The sequence below is a fragment of the Xenopus tropicalis genome, chromosome 2, assembly GCF_000004195.4.
Source record: "Xenopus tropicalis strain Nigerian chromosome 2, UCB_Xtro_10.0, whole genome shotgun sequence".
Taxonomy (NCBI): domain Eukaryota; kingdom Metazoa; phylum Chordata; class Amphibia; order Anura; family Pipidae; genus Xenopus; species Xenopus tropicalis.
Genome location: NC_030678.2, coordinates 140,862,776 through 140,883,218, shown reverse-complemented (window position 1 = coordinate 140,883,218; position 20,443 = coordinate 140,862,776). Strand labels below are relative to the sequence as shown.

At 41.3% G+C, this 20,443-nt stretch overlaps 1 protein-coding gene across 4 annotated transcripts in view; it reads right to left on the bottom strand.

Moving 5' to 3' along the window:
* arhgef25 (Rho guanine nucleotide exchange factor 25) overlaps window positions 1-17,452 on the bottom strand; it is a 159,587-nt gene extending 142,135 nt beyond the window's left edge. Inside the window, exons 1-4 of one of the 4 annotated variants that reach the window (XM_031895731.1) lie at window positions 17,355-17,447; window positions 15,152-15,247; window positions 11,920-11,998; window positions 9,406-9,602 (exon numbers count right to left, since the gene is read on the bottom strand). In XM_031895731.1, coding sequence (XP_031751591.1) covers window positions 9,406-9,501 — 96 coding nt within the window. In that variant the 5' untranslated portion in view covers window positions 9,502-9,602; window positions 11,920-11,998; window positions 15,152-15,247; window positions 17,355-17,447. Of the gene's footprint in view, window positions 1-9,405; window positions 9,698-11,919; window positions 11,999-15,151; window positions 15,248-17,354 lie in introns of those variants that run through there. The other 3 variants (XM_031895732.1, XM_031895733.1, XM_012956540.3) reach the window with 3 other exon arrangements.
* Between the last annotated feature and the right edge of the window lie 2,991 nt (window positions 17,453-20,443).

The following is a 20,443-nucleotide window of genomic DNA, read 5'->3' as shown; positions in this document are numbered from 1 at the left end:
ATAATAAAACAGTTCCTTGTACTTGATCCCAACTAAGATATAATTAATCCTTATTGGAACCAAAACAATCCTATTGGATTGAATTACTGTTTAAATAATTTTTTTAGTAGACTTAAGGTAGGAGATCAGAATTAAGGAAAGACTCTTTATCCAGAAAACCCCAGGTCCCAAGAATTCTGGATAACTGGTCCTGTACTACTTTCTGTAAGGTGGTTTACAGTATTGGGGATCTTAGGTTTGATTTCAACCAGAACACTATCTGCCCTGATATAGGCAGGTTAGCTGGCTCCTAATAAAAGTATATTAGTGTAAGTACTATAGATTGTAAGCTTCACTGGGGCAGGCACTCGTGGGAATCTCTGCAAAGTAATTGCATTATTTAAATAAAAGATAACAAAAGCAATAATAATGTGTTACTCATATTTCAATATTCTTTTTTGTAAAATATTCTTTATTGTATACATCCCATTTCATGGGAGCATCGGAATATAAACCAGAAAAGGCTCATGGCTTACAAAACAGTTGGTATGATCCATGCTGGGTATAACTTGAAATATTTAAAGTGACACTCCCAGATGTTAACTCTATGAAGCACAAGGCACCAGAGAATATATTTTGCTTTTGGAAATGCATGGTCTCTCCCAATATCACTTCAAAGAATATTGAGAAGAGTGATTATGCATTCTCTCACTTTCCCCAAAAAATATCCAGTGAAACTGCTGGAGAAGCTCTATTAACTGATGCATTCTGAAAAAAACATGTATTCCCATGACAGTATTCCTTTAAGCAGGGAAAATGTGAATGTCAATTCCTGTTGGCAGAGATCATATTCTTTGCTTGAATATATATTATTGCTCACTGAATAGATGATTTTTACTGAAAGACAAAAAAGAAAAGGCCTTTTGACAGAACCCAAGTGCCTCTGGAGACCCCTCTGGTTCAGACGTACAGATGATGTTGTATACACCCCGGGCTCTAGCGCACAGAAAATGAAATGTATATCTAACAAAGCCGCTAGATGAAAGGGGAACAAACCTATGTATATAAACATGAAGCCACTGTCCCTGCACAATGTACTTTTATTTTGTTTACCTGCCAGACTGGAAGGTGAATGTATACTTTACAGTGTTAGAAGTGAAATTGTCTCAGTTAAATAATATTCTCACTTTAAAAAGAACAAGAGAAGTCACTTTCCTGCACCTACTAAACCTCCTTCACAGTGGTAACTCTTTACGGTGCAAAGCAATTGGCTCTTGTTCTTTCCCATCAGCCGGGAGCCTTCAAAAAGTATAAAATGGTCGTATTTAATTCAAATGTCACCCATTGCTTTGCTTAATTGTATGGTTGGAGTTTGGTGGCTGGGTGACAAGAGCCAGGTGCCTTTCCCTTATTCATGTATTCAGTTCTATGGCTACGTAAACACTCAGATATACTCTATAAATGCAGTCATCCTCTCTTAAAATGTAATATTATTTTTAGATTGTAAGCTCTTTTGGGCAGGGCACTCTTTATTTACTGTATCACTCCCCCCTCCATTATAAATATGTAATCTGAGCTACCAGCCTCTAGAGCTGCAGCAGGAAGCTACAGAGACCCAGCTAAAATGGCAGCTACAATCTTAAACAAACAGAGGGAGCTTCTAGGGCTCTTTACTCAGGTATGGTGAAGCTTACTGCAGAATAAATATATTGTTCTAGGTGGCACTAATGTAGCAAATCTGTTGGCAACAAAATGCCAAAATGAATTTTGTTATCCTTTAAATGGAGTAGCTTAATGCATAGAGTGTCTTAATGTCCTATATATATTAATAATGAGTGAGTGAGTGCAGTGCTTGTTTCTGTCCTTATGGATTTTGAGATCACAGGTTCATTGAACCTCTGCCTAATAATTTAAAATTTAACAGAGAGCGCAACTTTCCCTTTTTATGCTATGAAGTCTGTACTTATATAAAAGGAAAATAAAACCAATCGTTAAAAAAATGAAATGAACAACACACGTAAAACACCTGTATTAAGGATAACATTTAGGAAACTGTGCATACTGCCATACAATACACATACAGTAGAATCCCCATTTTAATTTTTTTAGGGGACCAGAAATGGTGCAAAATCCAGGAAAATGCAAAATCAGGGAAGTTTAATTTGTATTATATATTAGTGGGAACAAAAAACAATGGTGTAAAATGCAGGAAAACTTTAGGGGATGTAAAATTGAAGTTTCCCTGTATACATTAAAAAGTGCTGGGGTAAAACATGCAATAAAAAACATGAGAAAAACTTCTTTAAAAACAATTGAGAAAGCCCCAGCAAATGCAGCCTGGTAGCCCAAGTGCAATGTCATGCAGAGATTCTCTGATTCTCTGACTGATGTAGGTCTGTTTAATGGTATGCACCTGTTTAGTACATGGCTGTTGTTTATGTTCTGTTCAGATGTGACCGTCACATACCTTCCAGCTCGGGTTTCAATCACACAGAGACTGACATATAAAGGAACCTCACTGATATATATACCATATGCAGCACATCAGGTCACATTTCTATGACAGAGCTAAAAGTATATTGGGCAGGGCCAATAAATCATGCCAAACACTTCAACCCAAATTATATCTACAATGATACATAGCTGCCAAGCTATGGGCTTGCTTTAAAACAAGTGGTGTCTGAGCAGGAATGCTGCCAGGTTGCATTGTGCTAAAGAATTCTGGGAGAAACCTTGGATAATTTGGCCAGGTTGGCATAGACACAGATCTTTGCCTGGTTTGGCCATGCACATGGTAGGCCATGAATGGCTGATAACAGGGGCCTTTGCTAGTGGACTTTTTTAATGGGACCAGAGTTAATAGGACCTGAGTGGGAGCCCATGTATGACTGATAATAGGGGCCTTTGCTATTGGACTTTTTCAATGGGGCCAGAGTTAATAGGAACTGAGTGAGAGCCCATGTATGACTGATAATAGGGGCCTTTGCTATTGGACTTTTTCAATGGGACCAGAGTTAATAGGACCTGAGTGAGAGCCCATGTATGGCTGATAATAGGGGCCTTTGCTAGTGGACTTTTTCAATGGGACCTGAGTGGGAGCCCAGCAACTTGTCCCTCTCTGCATCCCTTTAAAACTGAATAGACGGCACTGCGCCTTACCCTCAAACCAAACTGCTCTTTGTGTTCAGCTGGGAAAATACACTGTCTGTGCTCTAAAACGGCTGACAGGCTCAGTTTGGATTAAGCAGCACAATGTTTTCCACATTCTCTGGAGATTCAGTCACTAACAGCAATTTATGAGAGGTGATAATTTCCCTGACGTGCCTGTTTATTTTAATTTTTATGATTAATTGTAATGTTACATGACAGTGGTTTGATGGTATTCATTTACCTTTATATTTAAAACGAAGTGTACCAAAAGCAGAGAAATAAAATATCATCAACTGAGGTCACAGCCAAACAGTGCAATGGATGAAAAGGATATTACAGGTATGGGAGTTATCCAGAAAGCTTGGGACTTGGGGATTTCCAGATAAGGAATTTTGCAGTAATTTGGATCACACCTTAAAGGAAAAATAAAGTCAAAGTCACTTGGGGGTGCCAAAATGTTAGGCACCCCCAAGTGACTTTGACCGCCTACCTTTTACCCCGGGCTGGTGCCCCTGTGAGGAAGGAACAGCACCAGCCCGGGGTAGCTGCCGGCGCTTCCTTTTCCTGATTCGCTGCGCGCGCATGCGCAGTAGAGTGAAAAGCCGAACTTAAATGTTAAAGTCGGCTTTTCACTCTACTGCGCATGCGCCCACCGCTGGCACTCAGGAAAAGGAAGCGAGGAAGACGGAAGCGCTGCGCTCCAGGTGCCCCGGGCTGGTGCTGTTTTCTCCTAACAGGGGCACCAGCCCGGGGTACGAGGTAAGCGGTTAAAGTCACTTGGGGGTGCCTAACATTTTGGCACCCCCAAGTGACTTTGACTTTCGTTTCCCTTTAAGTCTACTAAAATAAATAAGTTCAATAAACCCAGTACAATTGTTTTGCCTCCAATAAGGATTAATTATATCTTAGTTGGCATCAAGTACAAGGTACATGTATGGGACCTGTTCTCTGGAAACCCATTATCCAGAAAGCTGCAAATTACAGGAAAGCCATCTCCCATAGACTTCACTATAATCAAATAATTCAAATTTTAAAAAATTATTTTCTTTTTCTCTGTAATAATAAAACTGTACCTTGTACTTGATTCCAACTAACAAAGAATTAATACTTATTGGAGGTAAAACAATACTTTTTTTCATGTTTAAATGATTTTTAGCAGATTTAAGGTATGAAGACCCAAATTACAGAAAGACCTCTTAGACCCAGGTCTCATACCTGTACTGATTTACTATTACAGAGACCAAAGAAAAAAGAAATGATTTAGAAAATCTTTAATTATTTGAGTTTATGAGATATGGCCTTCCCGAAATTCTGAGCTTCTGGATAATGGGTTTCTGGATAAGGGGTCCCATAATTAGTTATCTTCTTTGGTTACTTATTGAATAATTATACTGTATATAATAAATATATTTAATTGTGCACCCCACATTGAGATGGACAACTAGGAACTTATATTTACTTCTAAACTTCCCATTGACCAAGATTATGCATTGAGAGCACAGTGTTTTTATTCCCATATACATTGTAAGCTCTACAGGGCAGGGACCTCCATCCTCATGTGTCTTTCACTCTTAACTTGTTGCAACTGTATTTACCTTGTATTTATCTGTATTTATTGTTATACTTTGATTGTATCTATTATTATCTTAATAACCCCGTTTGTATTAATGTATTCTACTGTACAGCGCTGCGTACATAAGTAGCACTTTATAAATAAAGATATACATACAAGTAAGGTGCCTGAGAAAAGCCTAACATCACCATGTGCAATGTCAAGTGCTTGAGTGATGCAAAGTTCTCCTCCACTGGCCTCTGGATCTGTGGAAACGCATTGTCTGGAGTGATGAAGGGCACTTCTCTACCTGGCAGTCTAATGGAAAAGTCTGGATTTGGCAACAGTTTGCAGAAGGCCCTTTCCAGTTTAAGCTCAATGATGCCGCCATGCATAAAGCAAGGTCCATACAGAATGGGTTTGCTAAAATGGGATTGGAAGGACTTTCCTCAACCCTAACCCACTAATGCTCTTGTAGCTGTGCAGAGGCAAACTGCAGCACCAATGTTCCAACATCTAATCAAAAGTAGTGTAAGCAAACCTGTCCCATTTGGCTTCCCCAAAAATTACTGCAACTTTTTTTAAGTGACTTTTTCCTCATTCTGCAAAAATATTTGCCAATGGTGAAATGTGGAATTTCGCAGCGGATTCATGCCTGGCAAAAAAAAATTCACTCATCATTAATGAAAAGCCTTCCTAGAATAATAGAGGCTGTTACAGCAGCAAAATGAAGGGCAAGTCTACATTTATACCCTTGATTTTGGAATGAGATGTTGGAAAGAAAGATTCTTTTGCAGATCTTCCACATCATCTGGAGTTCGGCACTGTAGATGTTATAATTACATTTTCCATAAAAGAACATTTTGTGAAAATTCTACTTTGAGAGGGTCCACAAATAGAATTCCTTCATTCTGACTCCAGTTGTGTTTGAGCACATATTTGAATACAACATCTGAGTTGGGCTGGTCCCCTCTTTATAGGAACATGTTGACCTCGGGTCCTTGTGTGTGAAAGTTCATGAGAAAAGCACACCTTCCCAGAAACCATCCCTCCTGGGAATCTGTGGCCCTAACCTGGCTCCATGCAGATCAATTAACGTGATTGGTTCTTGCATGATAACGGAAACTGGGAAAGCATATCCATTAGGCCCAAAATAGCATCATATAGGGTAAAGCATTCAGCCAGCATTCATATTAGTGGTTTTCTCTTGGGGGTAGAAGTGGACATGATGGTCAAATATATCTTTCCAAAATCCATTTAGCTGAGGATACTGGGAGTTCCCAGCACTGAGTGACATGTCTGTTTTGCTCTTTCCTTTCCCCCTCCTCCTCATTCCATTTGACTTTTGCTTGTTATCATGTCGCCATAAAAGTGACCTCTTATCCTCCTCGGCTGCTTTCATCCTCCTCCTCTCATTTCATGTTAAGTAGTCAGTATCTTGCATGCTCTTCCCATTTTACTGTCAGGCACAGTTTATTTCAGGCAACGTCATATTATACATCTAACAGAGCTGTCTTTAGGTGAGTGTCAGTGTGGGGCCCTGGAGAGAAGTGTAGACTAAGAGAGTAAAGACTAAAGAAATCCAGTGACCCCCCCCCCCCACCCACCCCCGCCTATTCATCTCTTCTCAGGGAAGGGTCTGCAAAAGTTAAGCTTTATATCAGGGTTAACATGCAGCCTACAGCTGTTGTTGTAGTTAAATAAAAGCTGGAGAGCTGTTGGTCCCTGCCTCCAAGTCCAACTATTAAACCACCCCAAACTGCCTACAATGGCCCCCTCCCCCATAATATCATTCTCTGTTTTGTCTCTGATTTGAAGACAGCCAAGCTACTTAGCCCAAAAAATAAACAAACTTTTTGTGTGTGTGAGATGCAGCATGACTCATAATTTTGCATTGGAATGTTGTTTCTGGTGTTTTATCAAGATGACTTGCGTATATTTGTACTTTTCCTCTAACTACTGTTGCACTTTCACATATATGGGGGAATTGTAAACCCAAGTATAAAGTAAATAAACAAGCGAGTGGATGGTATATGAGCTGGGGAAGCCTGCAGGCATTAATTTATGGTATGGCTCCATTTGTTAACCCCTGGCAGCCCTTAAGCCTGTGCTGCCCTGAGAGTTGCCCTGAGCATTTAGTATCAGAGTTGGAACTGAAGTTGGCTGGGAGAGTAGAGATTGGAGTTGCAAATGGAGCAGCCTATAAAGGTGCATTATTATTATTATTTTTATACAGCATCATCACATTTACATCAGTAACTGCCCCAGCTGATCTTAATTTCTATGGTTTCTATCATATTAAGATGCACAAACTAGGGCCAATTTTATCAGGAGCCAATTAACCTGCCTGTATGATTTTGAAGTGTATTTGAAGAAATGGGGTCCCTAGAAGAAGCCCACACAAACACAGGGAGAACATACAGACTCCTTGAAGATTCCAGGCTGGAATCAAACCTAGGACTACAGCACTGCAAGGCAGACTTTGCTATCCACTGAGCCAACACATTATGACTAAAAGATGAACTAAAGACAAACATTAAAAGTAATGTGCAGAAAGTGCTCAAAAGGGCAATTTTGCTATTTAATTGCACTTCTTTAAGCCTTTTTGAGGAAAGCCGGAAGCTTTAAACGCCTTGCAGGGAAGGCAGGGAGCACGTTGATGGGGACCTGAATTGCTAGTGCAGCAAGCATGCTAGAAGAGCCAAAAATGTAATCTCAAACCAGAATTTCAGCTCTTAAAGTTACCAGGAGCAGCATTTTGCCTCCCCGCCTTAAGCAAGATTCTCAACTTGCCTCATGGTAGCAGCACCCCTGGCATTAGTACCATGATACTGTTCCTGTCAGATCCCAGACATGTGCCTCACACTGCACTGTACTGGGAAAAAACACCACCTTTATAGGCTGCTTGATAAAGGTAATAGCACAATAAGACTGCTATAATAACCAGGTGAATATGGACAAAACATCCATATCTACCTGTCTCCTCTTCCCATAGTACGTGGTAGTAGCATGGTATCTGGCAGACCTCATTTTACAAAAGCAATAACACATCTAGAGTAGCCCAAGACCATTTTTTGCACTTCACTTCATCCATGGGCTTTGTGCCTATGTTTAGCATAGTGTTTCCACCTTTTTTGTTAAAAGATACCAGTGGTATGTCAGTGGAGAGGAGTGGATCATGTGCATAACTGGGTGGGCTGGGGATGTAGCTTCTGGGAAACCTTTATTGTTAATACCTACCAGGCTGTTGAACCAGCTAGACCAGTTAATTAAGCTTTGTCTGAGTATGCATCCACTGTGAGTATAATGTATGGCTCGGGCTTCTAACTGTCATTAAAGACTCATATAATATATATATCTTTTTACTGTCTTCATAATAAAGGGATTGTTACATGCCAATCCCAAAATGAAGTGCTTTGTGTAGCCATACAGGCTGTCTGTGGTGGGAGTCTCAATGGCATGTCAGTATACTGCATGGTAAGTGTTCCCCAACCAGTGGCTCGTGTGCAACATGTTGCTCCCCAACCCCTTGGATGTTGCTCCCAGTGGCCTCAAAGCAGGGGCTCATTTTTCAATTTCTGGTAAGGAGGCAAGTTTTGGTTGCATAAAAACCCAGTGTAATTGCCAAACAGAGCCTCCTGTAGGCTGCCAGTCCACATAGGGGCTATTAAGTAGCCAATTACAGCTCTTATTGGCACCCCCAGGAACATTTTTCATGCTTGTGTAGCTTTCCAACACTTTTTCAATTTAAATGTGGGTTTACTGATATAAAAGGTTGGGGATCCCTGTGTTACGCCATTATGGTAAAGGTTACACCTTCTCTGCATGGTTTCTCACTATAGGAGAGAGTATAGGGTTAGCACTATAATACAGGGTTTTACACTGCAGGTGATTAGACAAGTGTGACAAGAGGATGCAACAAAAGGGATCAACTCAGAAAGAGGTTACACACTATGATTATGATAAGTGTCAGGAGCACTACATAATTTCTTTAACTTGCTAAGCAGCAACCTACAGACCTGTACAACCCTCAGAACCCCAACATCAGCCAAAACCTGCTGGACATTGTACTTTCACAACATCTAAAGTCCACAAATTTCAAGCTTTGCATTAAAGCACATTATACTGACCATTTATGGTTTCAAAAAAACAAACTGTTGAAAAAGAAACAATTCAGAAAACCGAACACACAAAGTCACAGCTTCTTCAGTTGAAAAAGCTGTATGGCAGCACCCACTCCTGATAATAAATATAAATTTATAAATACTTAGAAAATATTTCCATATATTTGACTTGGTCTCTATGATCTACAAAAAACCGTTGCACAGAAGAAAACTTCTAGAAATGCAAATTATATCTATAAGGTCTGGTATGTTGAGGATATTACAGACCAGAGTACCCATGCAAAGTAACTGCTCTCACAGAGGAACTGAATTTTGTGTATAACCTTTCATCAGCTAATCAGACTGTAAGCTCACAGGGCCAGTAACCCTTTTTAATCACTTTGGTATCTGGTTTTGGTCACATTGTAATCCCAGGGGTCCCCCAGCTGTTGTTAAAACTCACCTTGCAATTGAATAGTCAGCTGTGGTGGCACAGCTGTAGGGACCCCATAGGCAGTGACAACTAAGTGTGTTCCAGTTTGTACACTTTGAGCATCCCAAGCTCCTGTACTGTAATCACATTGTCCAGATATCAGCATTAATAACGCCTCTGATACTCACCCACTGGTGGCTCGGAAGTCCAAATGATCCCAGGATGTCTGCCATAGCGCCGAGCATCTGATCAGTGCGCCCCCCTGAGCGCTGAGGTGCCTTCATCTTGTGCTTGGAGCTCCCTCACGATTCCAAATGCAAATCCAAATTCAGAGAGCGATTTCAGCCACTGCTGTGGGCTGCACCCATCGGAGTCCCTTCAGCCCCTGGAATCAGGAGAGAGTTTGGGAGCGTAAAGTAGTGCGCCTGGCTGTGGCAGAGTGCGCCTGGCTGTGGCAGAGTGCGCCTGATTGTAGCTGAGTGCGCCTGGCTGTGACAGAGTGCGCCTGATTGTAGCTGAGTGCGCCTGGCTGTGACAGAGTGCGCCTGATTGTAGCTGAGTGCGCCTGGCTGTGGCAGAGTGCGCCTGATTGTAGCTGAGTGCGCCTGGCTGTGACAGAGTGCGCCTGATTGTAGCTGAGTGCGCCTGGCTGTGACAGAGTGCGCCTGGTTGTAGCTGAGTGCGCCTGGCTGCGTAAAAAAGCGCCCGTCTGGCTGTATGAGAGTGGGTGTTTACTATAGTGGCAAGGGAGATGCTTTTGGCAGTGGGGCTGGGGCTCAGAGAGAAGCGCAGCGAAAGCCGAGCTGAAGAGTGATAAATTTTCCTGAGCAAGCAGAGGGCCAGTCCCTAAAGCCGCTCCTTTGCAGGCTGCTATGGCCTCAGAGCTCTGGGTGGAGAGGAGCCATATGTTGGTGCAAGTTACCGTAACGTCCCAGGCAGCAGCAGCTGGGAGTGCGAACAGATGCTTAACACTTATACTGCCAGACCTGCTGCCTTCTGCATTAATCCATAGCGCTGTGCTGCTTTAAAGGGGTTGTTCACCTTTAAATTAACTTTTAGTTTGACACGGAGCTTCATATTCTTAGACAATTTGCAATTGGTCTTTATTTTTTTCCTGTGGTTTTTGAATGATTTAGCTTTTTGATTGGCAGTTTTCCGGAGTGGAATTTCACCATTTATCTGTTGCTGGGTTTCAAATTACCCTAGGAACCAGCCAGTGGTTTGAATGAGAGGCTGGAAAATGAATAGGAGAGGGCCCCAATAGAAAGACAAGTAATAAAACATAACAATAAAATTGTACCCTTACAGAGCAATAGTTTTTGGCTGCTGGGGTCAGTGACCCCCTGTTGAAAGCTGGAAAGAGTTAGAAGAAAAGGCAAATAATTAAAAACTATAGGGAATAAGAAATGAAGGCCAGTTAAATAGCCATTAGAAAGGGTTGCGGAAACCCAGTACATTACATTACAGAGCTTTGTTACTGTTTGTGCCACTAAACTAAAGCGTTTAAAGCAACTTTATCCGAATAAGTGGTTATCTCCAACCTATGGTCTTCCAGCTAGGGTTGTGGCTTAAAACAAATTACTCACCACCTCTGAAAGTTTCTTGCATTGCCCCTGCCCGTGGTCTAACTAAAGCAGGGATCCCCAACCTTTTATACCTGTGAGCCACAGTCAAATGGAAAAGTGCAACACAAGCATGAAAAAACTTCCTGGGGGTACAGATAAGAGCTATAATTGGCTATTTGGTAGCCCCTATGTGGACTGGCAGCCTACAGGAGACTCTGTTTAGCTTCACATTGGATTTTATGCAATCAGCACTTGTCTCCAAGCCAGGAATTAAAAAATGGGCACCTACTTTGGGGCCACTGGGAGCAACATCTAAGGGGTTGGTACGCAACATGTTGCTCACGACCACTGGTTGGGGATCACTGAACTAAAGGCTAACAGGCTCCACATCAAACTTACTTTAGGGCCACCCCTTAACTTTAAGATTAGAAAGTTTTTCATTATAAAAATATATCAGAACAAGTGCCAGAATGAAAATCTTTAAATAGCTTCTGTAAGATTCAATAGACAGTCACTGTTTAGTGGGCCTGTGGGGGGCTTTTTGGGCCCTCTGTGTACTCTTCATAATTCAGTTTTTCTCTTCTTCTGTTATGAAATGTCAGTTTGAGACAATGGTGCCCACTAAAGCCCCAGGCCCTCTTGTAATTGTGTCTCTGATGGCTGCTCTCTATCCAGTTCTGTCTGACCAGTAATGTTCAGTTTGTGAAATTAAACTACAATAATCAGCAGGCAAAGGCTGGCAAGCATAATGGGAATTGTAGGTAAACAGTGGCTGGGCTCCAGCATGTCGCAGACTCCCAGTTTAGATTGATGGCATGCCATTTGTCAGTGCTGCTGTGCCCAGAGTTGTGCTTCAAAAAGTTTTATAACTTCTGAACTGCAGGGGTCTGACCATTAACAAGGCAATGTATTAGATGAGCTGCCAGCACTTCTGAGAAGGAGGACAATTTCATGAGAAAGCAGATTTAACTTTTAATATATTCTACACAGTAATATAGTGATATGACAGTTTTCAACATTTCAAACATTTATTTAACCCTTGACATGTCACCAAATTGTAACTAGATTATCAAATTTTTACCCTTTACAGCATGGAAATGGTTAATGCCTCATTTTGCAAATCTCTAAAATGGTTACCTGTTTTTTTAGGGTCCCGTTTACCATAGAACACAGGCAGTAGTTTGAATGACAGACTGAAAGACGAACAGAAGAGGATCTGGTTAGAAACAAAAGTCGTAATCAGAAAAAAATCTCAGGGCTTGTTTACAATTACTTGGCTCAAGAAATATGTACAATGCAGTTATTATTAGTACTTGCGCATTGGGAGGGCAGAACCTAAATGTACCTAAATCAGTGATTATTATCCTATTGATTGGGGTCCCCCATGCTGTTTATAAGATGGGACTCCATGATTTCCTTTTAATAAAGTGAAATATCCTGCTACTAAACAACAGTAATTAAAATAAAGATATCATTCATTTTAAACCAAATGTTGGGTTGGGTTGTGGAGCATCCTGAGTTCTAGGCATAGTCTGGATCCTCTTAAGAAAGTAAAGAAAACCTAAAGTTTTAGGTAAATGTTAAGTACAGGCCCTGAATGTGCCATTGAATAAGGCAATCTGTGGGTTCTGGCAAATGCCAGGGGGGCTGCTGTAAGATGCCATAGACAGTCACTATTTAGTGGGCTGGTGGAGGGCTTGCTTGGGCCTCTGTTCTTGAAGTGCCAGGGCCTATTTTAAATGCCCATCCAGGCCTGCATTGCATTCTCAGGATCCCTTGTGTGTGTGCTGCCCCTGTACCACACTGCATACAATACAATGTAAGTATAAGGTGCAACTGAGTTTTCAGATACAATAGCCTATGTGCCTAGTTTCACTGATTTCTTTGTTACAAGAAAAAACAGATGTACCAAGGCCTCCAGTCAGTCGTGGGCAAGATGTGGCTCTCCAGATGTAGAACTCCAGCACAAGGCTGCCTCCAGTAGTATGTTAAATAAATGTTTTTCATAGCCCTTTTACATTTTTGTGTAACCTCAAAGTCTGATATATAACTGCTTTCTCCTAGGAAAATAATCTCTGGATGCTGTTAACATAAGCTGTGAGACAGTTTGGGAGACTGGTGAATTCTGCAGCCTAAACTTGTGTATATTATATGTGCACAGAGATGTTTTGCACTGTGAAGTTAAATGAAACAATGCAGTATTTACAGAAAAGAAATGGCAGCTACTGTACATACCAAGGAGATAATTCCATCTGCTCTGTGGATGCTTGGAGTGTACGTTAGACAAAGAGGATCACATCCCTGGTATATACTAAGGCAAAATAGGCCCTTCATTTCAAGTACACAGAGGCCCAAACAGCCCCCCACAGGCCCGATAAATAGTGACTGTCTATGGCATCTTACACCTTGCCCCTGCACCTGCGCATCACTTCGTATCGCACCAGGGCCATTTTAATAAATGTGCATAAGAGGCAACTGGCCAGGGCCTACTTATACTGGGGGCTCTTCATCAAACCTTTCAACTGCTATAACTTTTGACTGAAGCATTCCCTAGAAATGACAGACCCCTCATTTTAATCAACTGTAATTGGATAGAGAACTGGCTGAAGGATAGATTACAAAGAGTGGTGGTTAATGGAACACTTTCTAATTGGACCAGTGTTGTTAGAGGAGTACCGCAGGGGTCAGTCCTTGGGCCTTTGCTTTTTAACTTGTTTATTAATGACCTGGAGGAGGGCATAGACAGTACTGTTTCTATTTTTGCTGATGACACTAAATTGTGCAAAACTATAAGTTCCATGCAGGATGCTGCCGCTTTGCAGAGCGATTTGACAAAGTTGGAAAACTGGGCAGCAAACTGGAAAATGAGGTTCAATGTTGATAAGTGCAAAGTTATGCACTTTGGTAGAAATAATATAAACTACTGAATGGTAGTGTGTTGGGGGCATCCTTAATGGAGAAGGATCTAGGGGTTTTGTAGATAACAAGTTGTCTAATTCCAGGCAGTGTCATTCTGTGGCTACTAAAGCAAATAAAGTGCTGTCTTGTATAAAAAAGGGCATTGACTCAAGGGATGAGAACATAATTTTGCCCCTTTATAGGTCCCTGGTAAGGCCTCACCTTGAGTATGCAGTGCAGTTTTGGGCTCCAGTCCTTAAGAAGGATATTAATGAGCTGGAGAGAGTGCAGAGACGTGCAACTAAACTGGTAAAGGGGATGGAAGATTTAAACTATGAGGTGAGACTGTCGAGGTTGAGGTTGTTTTGTCTGGAAAAGAGGCGCTTGCGAGGGGACATGATTACTCTGTACAAGTACATTAGAGGGGATTATAGGCAGTTGGGGGATGTTCTTTTTTCCCATAAAAACAATCAACGCACCAGAGGACCCCCCTATAGATTAGAGGAACGGAGCTTCCATTTGAAGCAGCGTAGGGGGTTTTTCACGGTGAGGGCAGTGAGGCTGTGGAATGCCCTTCCTAGTGATGTGGTAATGGCAGATTCTGTTAATGCCTTTAAGAGGGGCCTGGATGAGTTCTTGAACAATCAGAATATCCAAGGCTATTGTGATACTAATATCTACAGTTAGTATTACTGGTTGTATATATAGTTTATGTATGTGAGTGTATAGATTGGTAGGTGTGGGTTGTGTGTGCTGGGTTGAACTTGATGGACTCTGGTCTTTTTTCAACACTATGTAACTATGTAACTGGAAGAACAAGTTACTTCAATCTTCTATTAGAAATGTTCCTTAGGGATTTTTTTTTTAAATAAAAGGCTGTTATTTGTGTTATCTCCCTGCAGCCTTGTTGGTCCAGGGCAGCGTACCTGGATATCATGTCTACTTCACTAACTAGAGTCTATTTCTTGCTTTCCCTGCTTAAGGGTAGTCTTTCACAAATATCTTGGGGTGGCTGTTGGGTCTTTTTTCTTTTTTATGTGTATTTCTGCTATATGTGCCTGCACCCGGGCATATTCCATTAATTCGGGTGCAGGCACATGTAAGAGGCGTAGGGCTGAATTTTCGGCAAGCGTTTTTCCGCTTACTAAAAATATCCACCCTACACCTCGTCTGGCATTAGCCTTAAAGCAGCCCCATTGGGATACCTGGCAAAGCAGCTGCACAGTTTTAGAAACTATGGCACATGGACATGGTGTCATTCCAGGTGTTTTTTTCTGCTGGGCAATGAATAGCTCTGTGGGTGAGTAACACTACAAATCAACCTGAGCGATAAAATACCCAAAAATGTTCCATTATATAAAAGGCGATGTGATATTTTTAAATACATATTAGATATTACACTTCTGAGGACACAATAAATCAAATGTTGCAGCTGGCTGCTTCATTGGTCCTCCAAAATCTGGGTACTTACAACAGCTCTAGATGCAGTGCTCCCAGCTCCTAGAGCAGAGTTGCATTTTATCCCATTTGCCTTTTTTTAAGACGCAATATGCTGCATTTTCTTGTGCTTGATGGGCAAAAGATAATAGAATTAAAGGTTGCATTTGAAACTCACAAAACTGTACTTTGTTGCATTTAAAAATAACACATATAAACACAATATAAACAGGGTTTTTTTGCGCTAAGCCTGTGTTTGTAAGCACATTAAAAAATGCTCTTGTGTTAGAGCCATAAAACCAGCATAAAAAATAAGCCTTGTGCCTAGTGCAGCTTATATCTTGGTGCAAATGTATATAATGTTAAGTTGTTAGAGAAATAATAATATTTTGGTGCAAATTTCAGTGTTTTAGGCTGTTCTGTATTTCACACTTGCCTTAGGCTAGTGCCAGATGGGGCTCTTTCTCAGCCTGCGTATCAGCTTAACTCAAAACTGCAGACTTCTGTATCTGTACCTGAAGCCAATGCATCGCCCTGGTACAGACACATGGAGCATGTTTCGGCACTGAAATATGCAAGTATGCATTTTAATGTGCATGTATTGTGGCCTATGATTTAGCGTCCTCTGTGGTATGAAATGAATAAGGATTTGTCTGTATATGGATCCAATAAACTAAAAATGCTTTTAACACAATCTGAGCTGCTTTGAACATCAATACAATTCGGTGATCCGGAGTGCAGCCTGCTTGTCCAGTTTGTTTCTCCATGCATTTTGGATCATTGGTGCCTCCACTCACTGTAATCTTATGGCATCCCAGGGGTGCAATTCCTGGGGGCACAAAAATGCTTAGACTTCATTAGCGTCCAAACCCTTGGCCAGAGGACCAAGTGTTTCTCCATCTATCCATGGGCAGTTTTCTTCCGTACATGTTCTACCCAGTTTAAGAACACATTCTACACTTGATCTTAATTGATTCTCGGACTGATCTTATAGAAAGGGCAAGAATCAGCCCCCTGTGGCATTAGCCTTAGTCCAAAGTTCCTAAAGAGGTTGCTATGGCACATTATTGTGAGCTTTCTGAAATGTTAACAGATGGCATATCAGAGAATGACAATGCCCATATTGACAACCATGCAATTTGAGAACAATTTAAAGCTGAATGCAACTTTTATAAATGTATTCATGCATTACTTGCTTTTAGCAGCAGCTGGTAATTTTGTGTTGTCTAAAAAGAGGCTGGAATTCTGGGGAAAAAAACCTAAAGGATCTTTGGCGGAGGGGAGACAGATATCTGAAAGCAAACATCTGATTGGTTGCTTTGAGTTACCAGATCTGTTTTAACTTTTGTAACTTATTTTGCTACTCAGGTCGCATCCAGGGTGTATATATAGGTTGGGACCCCCCTAAATGATATGGTTTCCATCTTCTTTTATACAGTGATATTTCTTCCTTCAAAATAGCATAGTACATAGAATGAGGTACATTAATAATTTCTTAAAACTTTTGACTTATGGGACTGTGTCACATAAAACAAAGTTTAAGGAACTCTAAAAAAAGGGGTAACTAAAAAAAAAGGTGGGGGAAATAACTGGTGATGGGAGAGGGAGGTCACTTGTTTATTTTTCTTAGCTCTTGATACTGTGCTCATTACATTATGTACAAATCACTAGCTATAGTGTGACAGGCAGCGTTCCTAGATTCTAGAGCAAAAGGATTTATTCCAGTTTAGATTTTTCATTCTGATTACATTGTGACTTTTTTACTCTTTAATGAAACATGGTCTGATCCATGTTTAGTATTTATCATGATGTTGTTGCTTCTTGTAGCCCTTGCAAGCGACTGCAGTAGGCAGTAAGCACTAGAAAAGCACTTTATTATTGTGGTACCCATGCTAAAGTGGGCTCACATAGTCCAGGAACTACGGTAATGTGATGGGAGGGTTGCCGTTTGTGCAGTCCCCCCTGCTTTGTGAGTTGTAGATGTGTTTCCTGCCTCTCATGGACTTAACTCATTTTCCCCATTCCTGAAAGCAAATGAAATTCCAGTCCAATCAGCCAAGAGAAAATCCATCCTCCCCCAGTGTATAGCCAGCATTCCCCATAACGTCCCATGCAAACCAGTAATCACTTCTCCCCCCGTGCTGCAATGTACTTACTTAAAGGCAGGCTGCTGAAATCTCTGCCACTGCCATACCGTGCCCCTCTCCCCATAAACCCACAATTGCAAATTCACATACCATCGCATCCCCATGGGATGTTCCAAGGGCACCGGTCCCAGCCTCTTTTGTCAAAAGACATCACTTTATATGGGCAAAAGTGGATACAAATTGCAGAAACACACACACTAACTAGCACTGACACAGGGATCTGCTGGTAATTAAATGAAGGACAGAGGAGATAAGAGGTTTCTGTCCTAACAGTTCTGGGAAAAGTTTATCTATGGAAAAGAGTATATGCTTGCAAATGAGAGATTACAGAGCAGCTGCACTTAATGTAAATGTATTCCCTGAGAGATAGCCTTATTCAGTGTTAGTAATTCAGGGAGTTAATGGCTCAGTGTTCCCAGCCCCAGCCATGGCAATACCAGTGGATTTAACCCCATATGTATGTAAAAAGGCACTAAGTTTGCCCTGGAGCAGTAACCCATAGCAACCAATAAGATGTTTGGTTTTTAACAGGTGACCAGTAAAGGCTACCTGCTGATTGGTTGCTATGGGTTACTGCTCCTGGGCAAACTCAGTTCCTTTTATTACATAACCCCATTAGTAGGGTATACAGGGTAAGGGGAAAGGAATAAACTGAACTAAGAGACTTTTAGGATAACAAGGTATGTTATATTGCAGTGCATTAACTGTAGGGTTATATAGACTGATGGATACAGTGTCATTGAGATGTTTATTGCATGTCATATAGATATAATACAGCTACTGTTGTTATTCCGGGCAGCTGAGAGGGGGGTTAATAAAATTAGCAGTGCATGGTCCAATGTGAATTTGTGTTAACTGGAGCTGATAATCCTCTTTGTTAATTTCTATAAGAGCATAAAAATTTGACATCGGCAGTATCTGTTCATGGAGCAGGGGCATTTAGCCATGGTCCACTTACTGACTGTGATTGTATTAGAAGCTTTTTTGCCTGTAAAGGTGGCCATATACACTGGTAATCAGTATGTGTATGGCGGGAGACAAGACAACCAATATGGGCTTGGATATCAGTTGTCTCGTCGAACAGGCAGGACAATTGTAATCAAAGGCGCCCGAGCACCGGCAAATGGTCAGTTCTGAATCATCAGATTGGGGTAAAATTCTTTTGTTTCTACCGGCATATCTGACAATTCAGCTCTGAATGTTGTAGGGTACAAACAATCCTGTAACATGTATGACCACCAGGAATTATTAAGTGTACCAGTCATAAACCAACTACTTAGAGGGCCATTATACCCTAAATGTAGACATACACAGGCAGATTTTAGCTGTTAGGTGGGCATATCGGCAGAAGATCCGCTTGTTTATTGACCTCGCCAAATAAGCAAATCTTCCAGTGGATGGCCCCCTTTAGTTTTCCTCAATGTAATGTGTTTAGTTCTGGGGAATATATGTATGTATGTATATTTTTATTGCTACTTATGTACGCAGCGCTTTACAGTAGAACAATAAATAAATACAACAGGTGGGTTGTTAAAATAATAATAGATATATATATAAAGTTTGATAATAAATACAAATAAATATATAGATAAATATGTGCTAGCAATGTGCTACCGTAATGGTATCTCCTAAGGAAGAAGTTTCTCCCGCAGCGTATATTGCCATGCCTGTCTTCACCTTGATGGCTGTATTTAGCTGCTATTGCCCACAAACCCTGAGGTGTGAGGCCTTGCTCCAGTCTGCCTTCTTGAAAGAAGATTATAATATACTGGGCTGGAAGACAGTGGCAGCCTATGCAAAACTACATGTGCATCATAATCATCATCAGCAGCATTTATTTATATAGTGCCAGCCACACAGTGATTTACACTACTTGCAGGTGTTTACATCCTTAGGCTGTTGCCACACAGGGTAGATTTTCACTTCTCAGCCTGAAGAAACCACAGGCTGAGAATCAGCCCTTCTGCTGGCAGCAGCTCCTACCTTTCCTGCAGCTAGAAGCATTGTGTCTTCCTTGGTATTGGCACATGCGGCTGATTTTCATGTACAGGCAAACATAGGTGCTTCTTTCTGTTAATGACATTCCTGAAGAATTTTGTTACTACACACTTTTGGCCCCACTATTGCAGACCCTGTTCTTGGGCTGCACGGCCATGCTCCCTCTTTGCTTTCTGAAAGCTTTAGAAGGGGATTTAAAACTACAATTGGGTTCTGGAAAGTGCTAAGGAAGGCTGAGGCCAGCCAGCCTGAACACAATGGAGTCCTTTGCTCTTCTTGCCCTGCCCCTTGCTTCTATTACAGGCAACCTATCATGTTCATGTAAGAGTGGTGGATCATTTTTTACTGGGGCTATTTGGTTCATAACTGTCTGTTCAACTTTTAGCATTATGAAACCCAAACATATATCTGGTCAATACCCATCTCTGATGTCACAGCCCTTCCCCTACATGGCACAAACATGTCTCTGACCCTCCCCCCATACATCACTGGGTCAGAGGGGGCCACCCTAGCTGGAAGTCTCTGAATAGGGTGATTGGGCATTGTAAAATCTGCATAATTTACATCCTTATTCTCAGACTGAGCTGAAAGCAGATTTATAGTGGGGCAGCTTCAAAATCAGTGATCTAAAGCAGCAATCCTTTATACGTCCCTCCCCTGAAACTCGAAATAATGTCAGCAGGAGGGAAAGTGACATAAATTTACCTTGTAGCAATGGTTTAGATCACTGATTTTAAAGCTGCTTCACTATAATTCTGCCATGTGATGACTTCCAGTTGAAACTGAGAAAGAGAATGCAGTGCTATGCAGGTTTTACAATATCCAGTCTCCATATTTAGAGACTCCCAAGACTTTCAGCCAGAGGAACTCCAAGGGCACCCCCCCCCCCCCCCAATGCTAGAGCCAAATTTGTGTTTCTCTAAAAAAATGCGAAGTGGGCTCTTAAAGTTATCAGAGGCAGCCTTTTTGGACTCATTTGGTTTTTCTCTGTAACAAGAAAACAGTAACTGGTTTTTTGTGGCATTAAGATATGTGCTTTGTTACAGAAGAACCCTTGTTCTGAAAACCAAGTATTCTGGATTATAGGTTCTGGTTTATAAGGTACAAATCATCAAAAGGGAATATGCAAGATAAGCCTTGGAAGTTGCATTTGTTTAAAGGGATACTGTCATGATATTTAT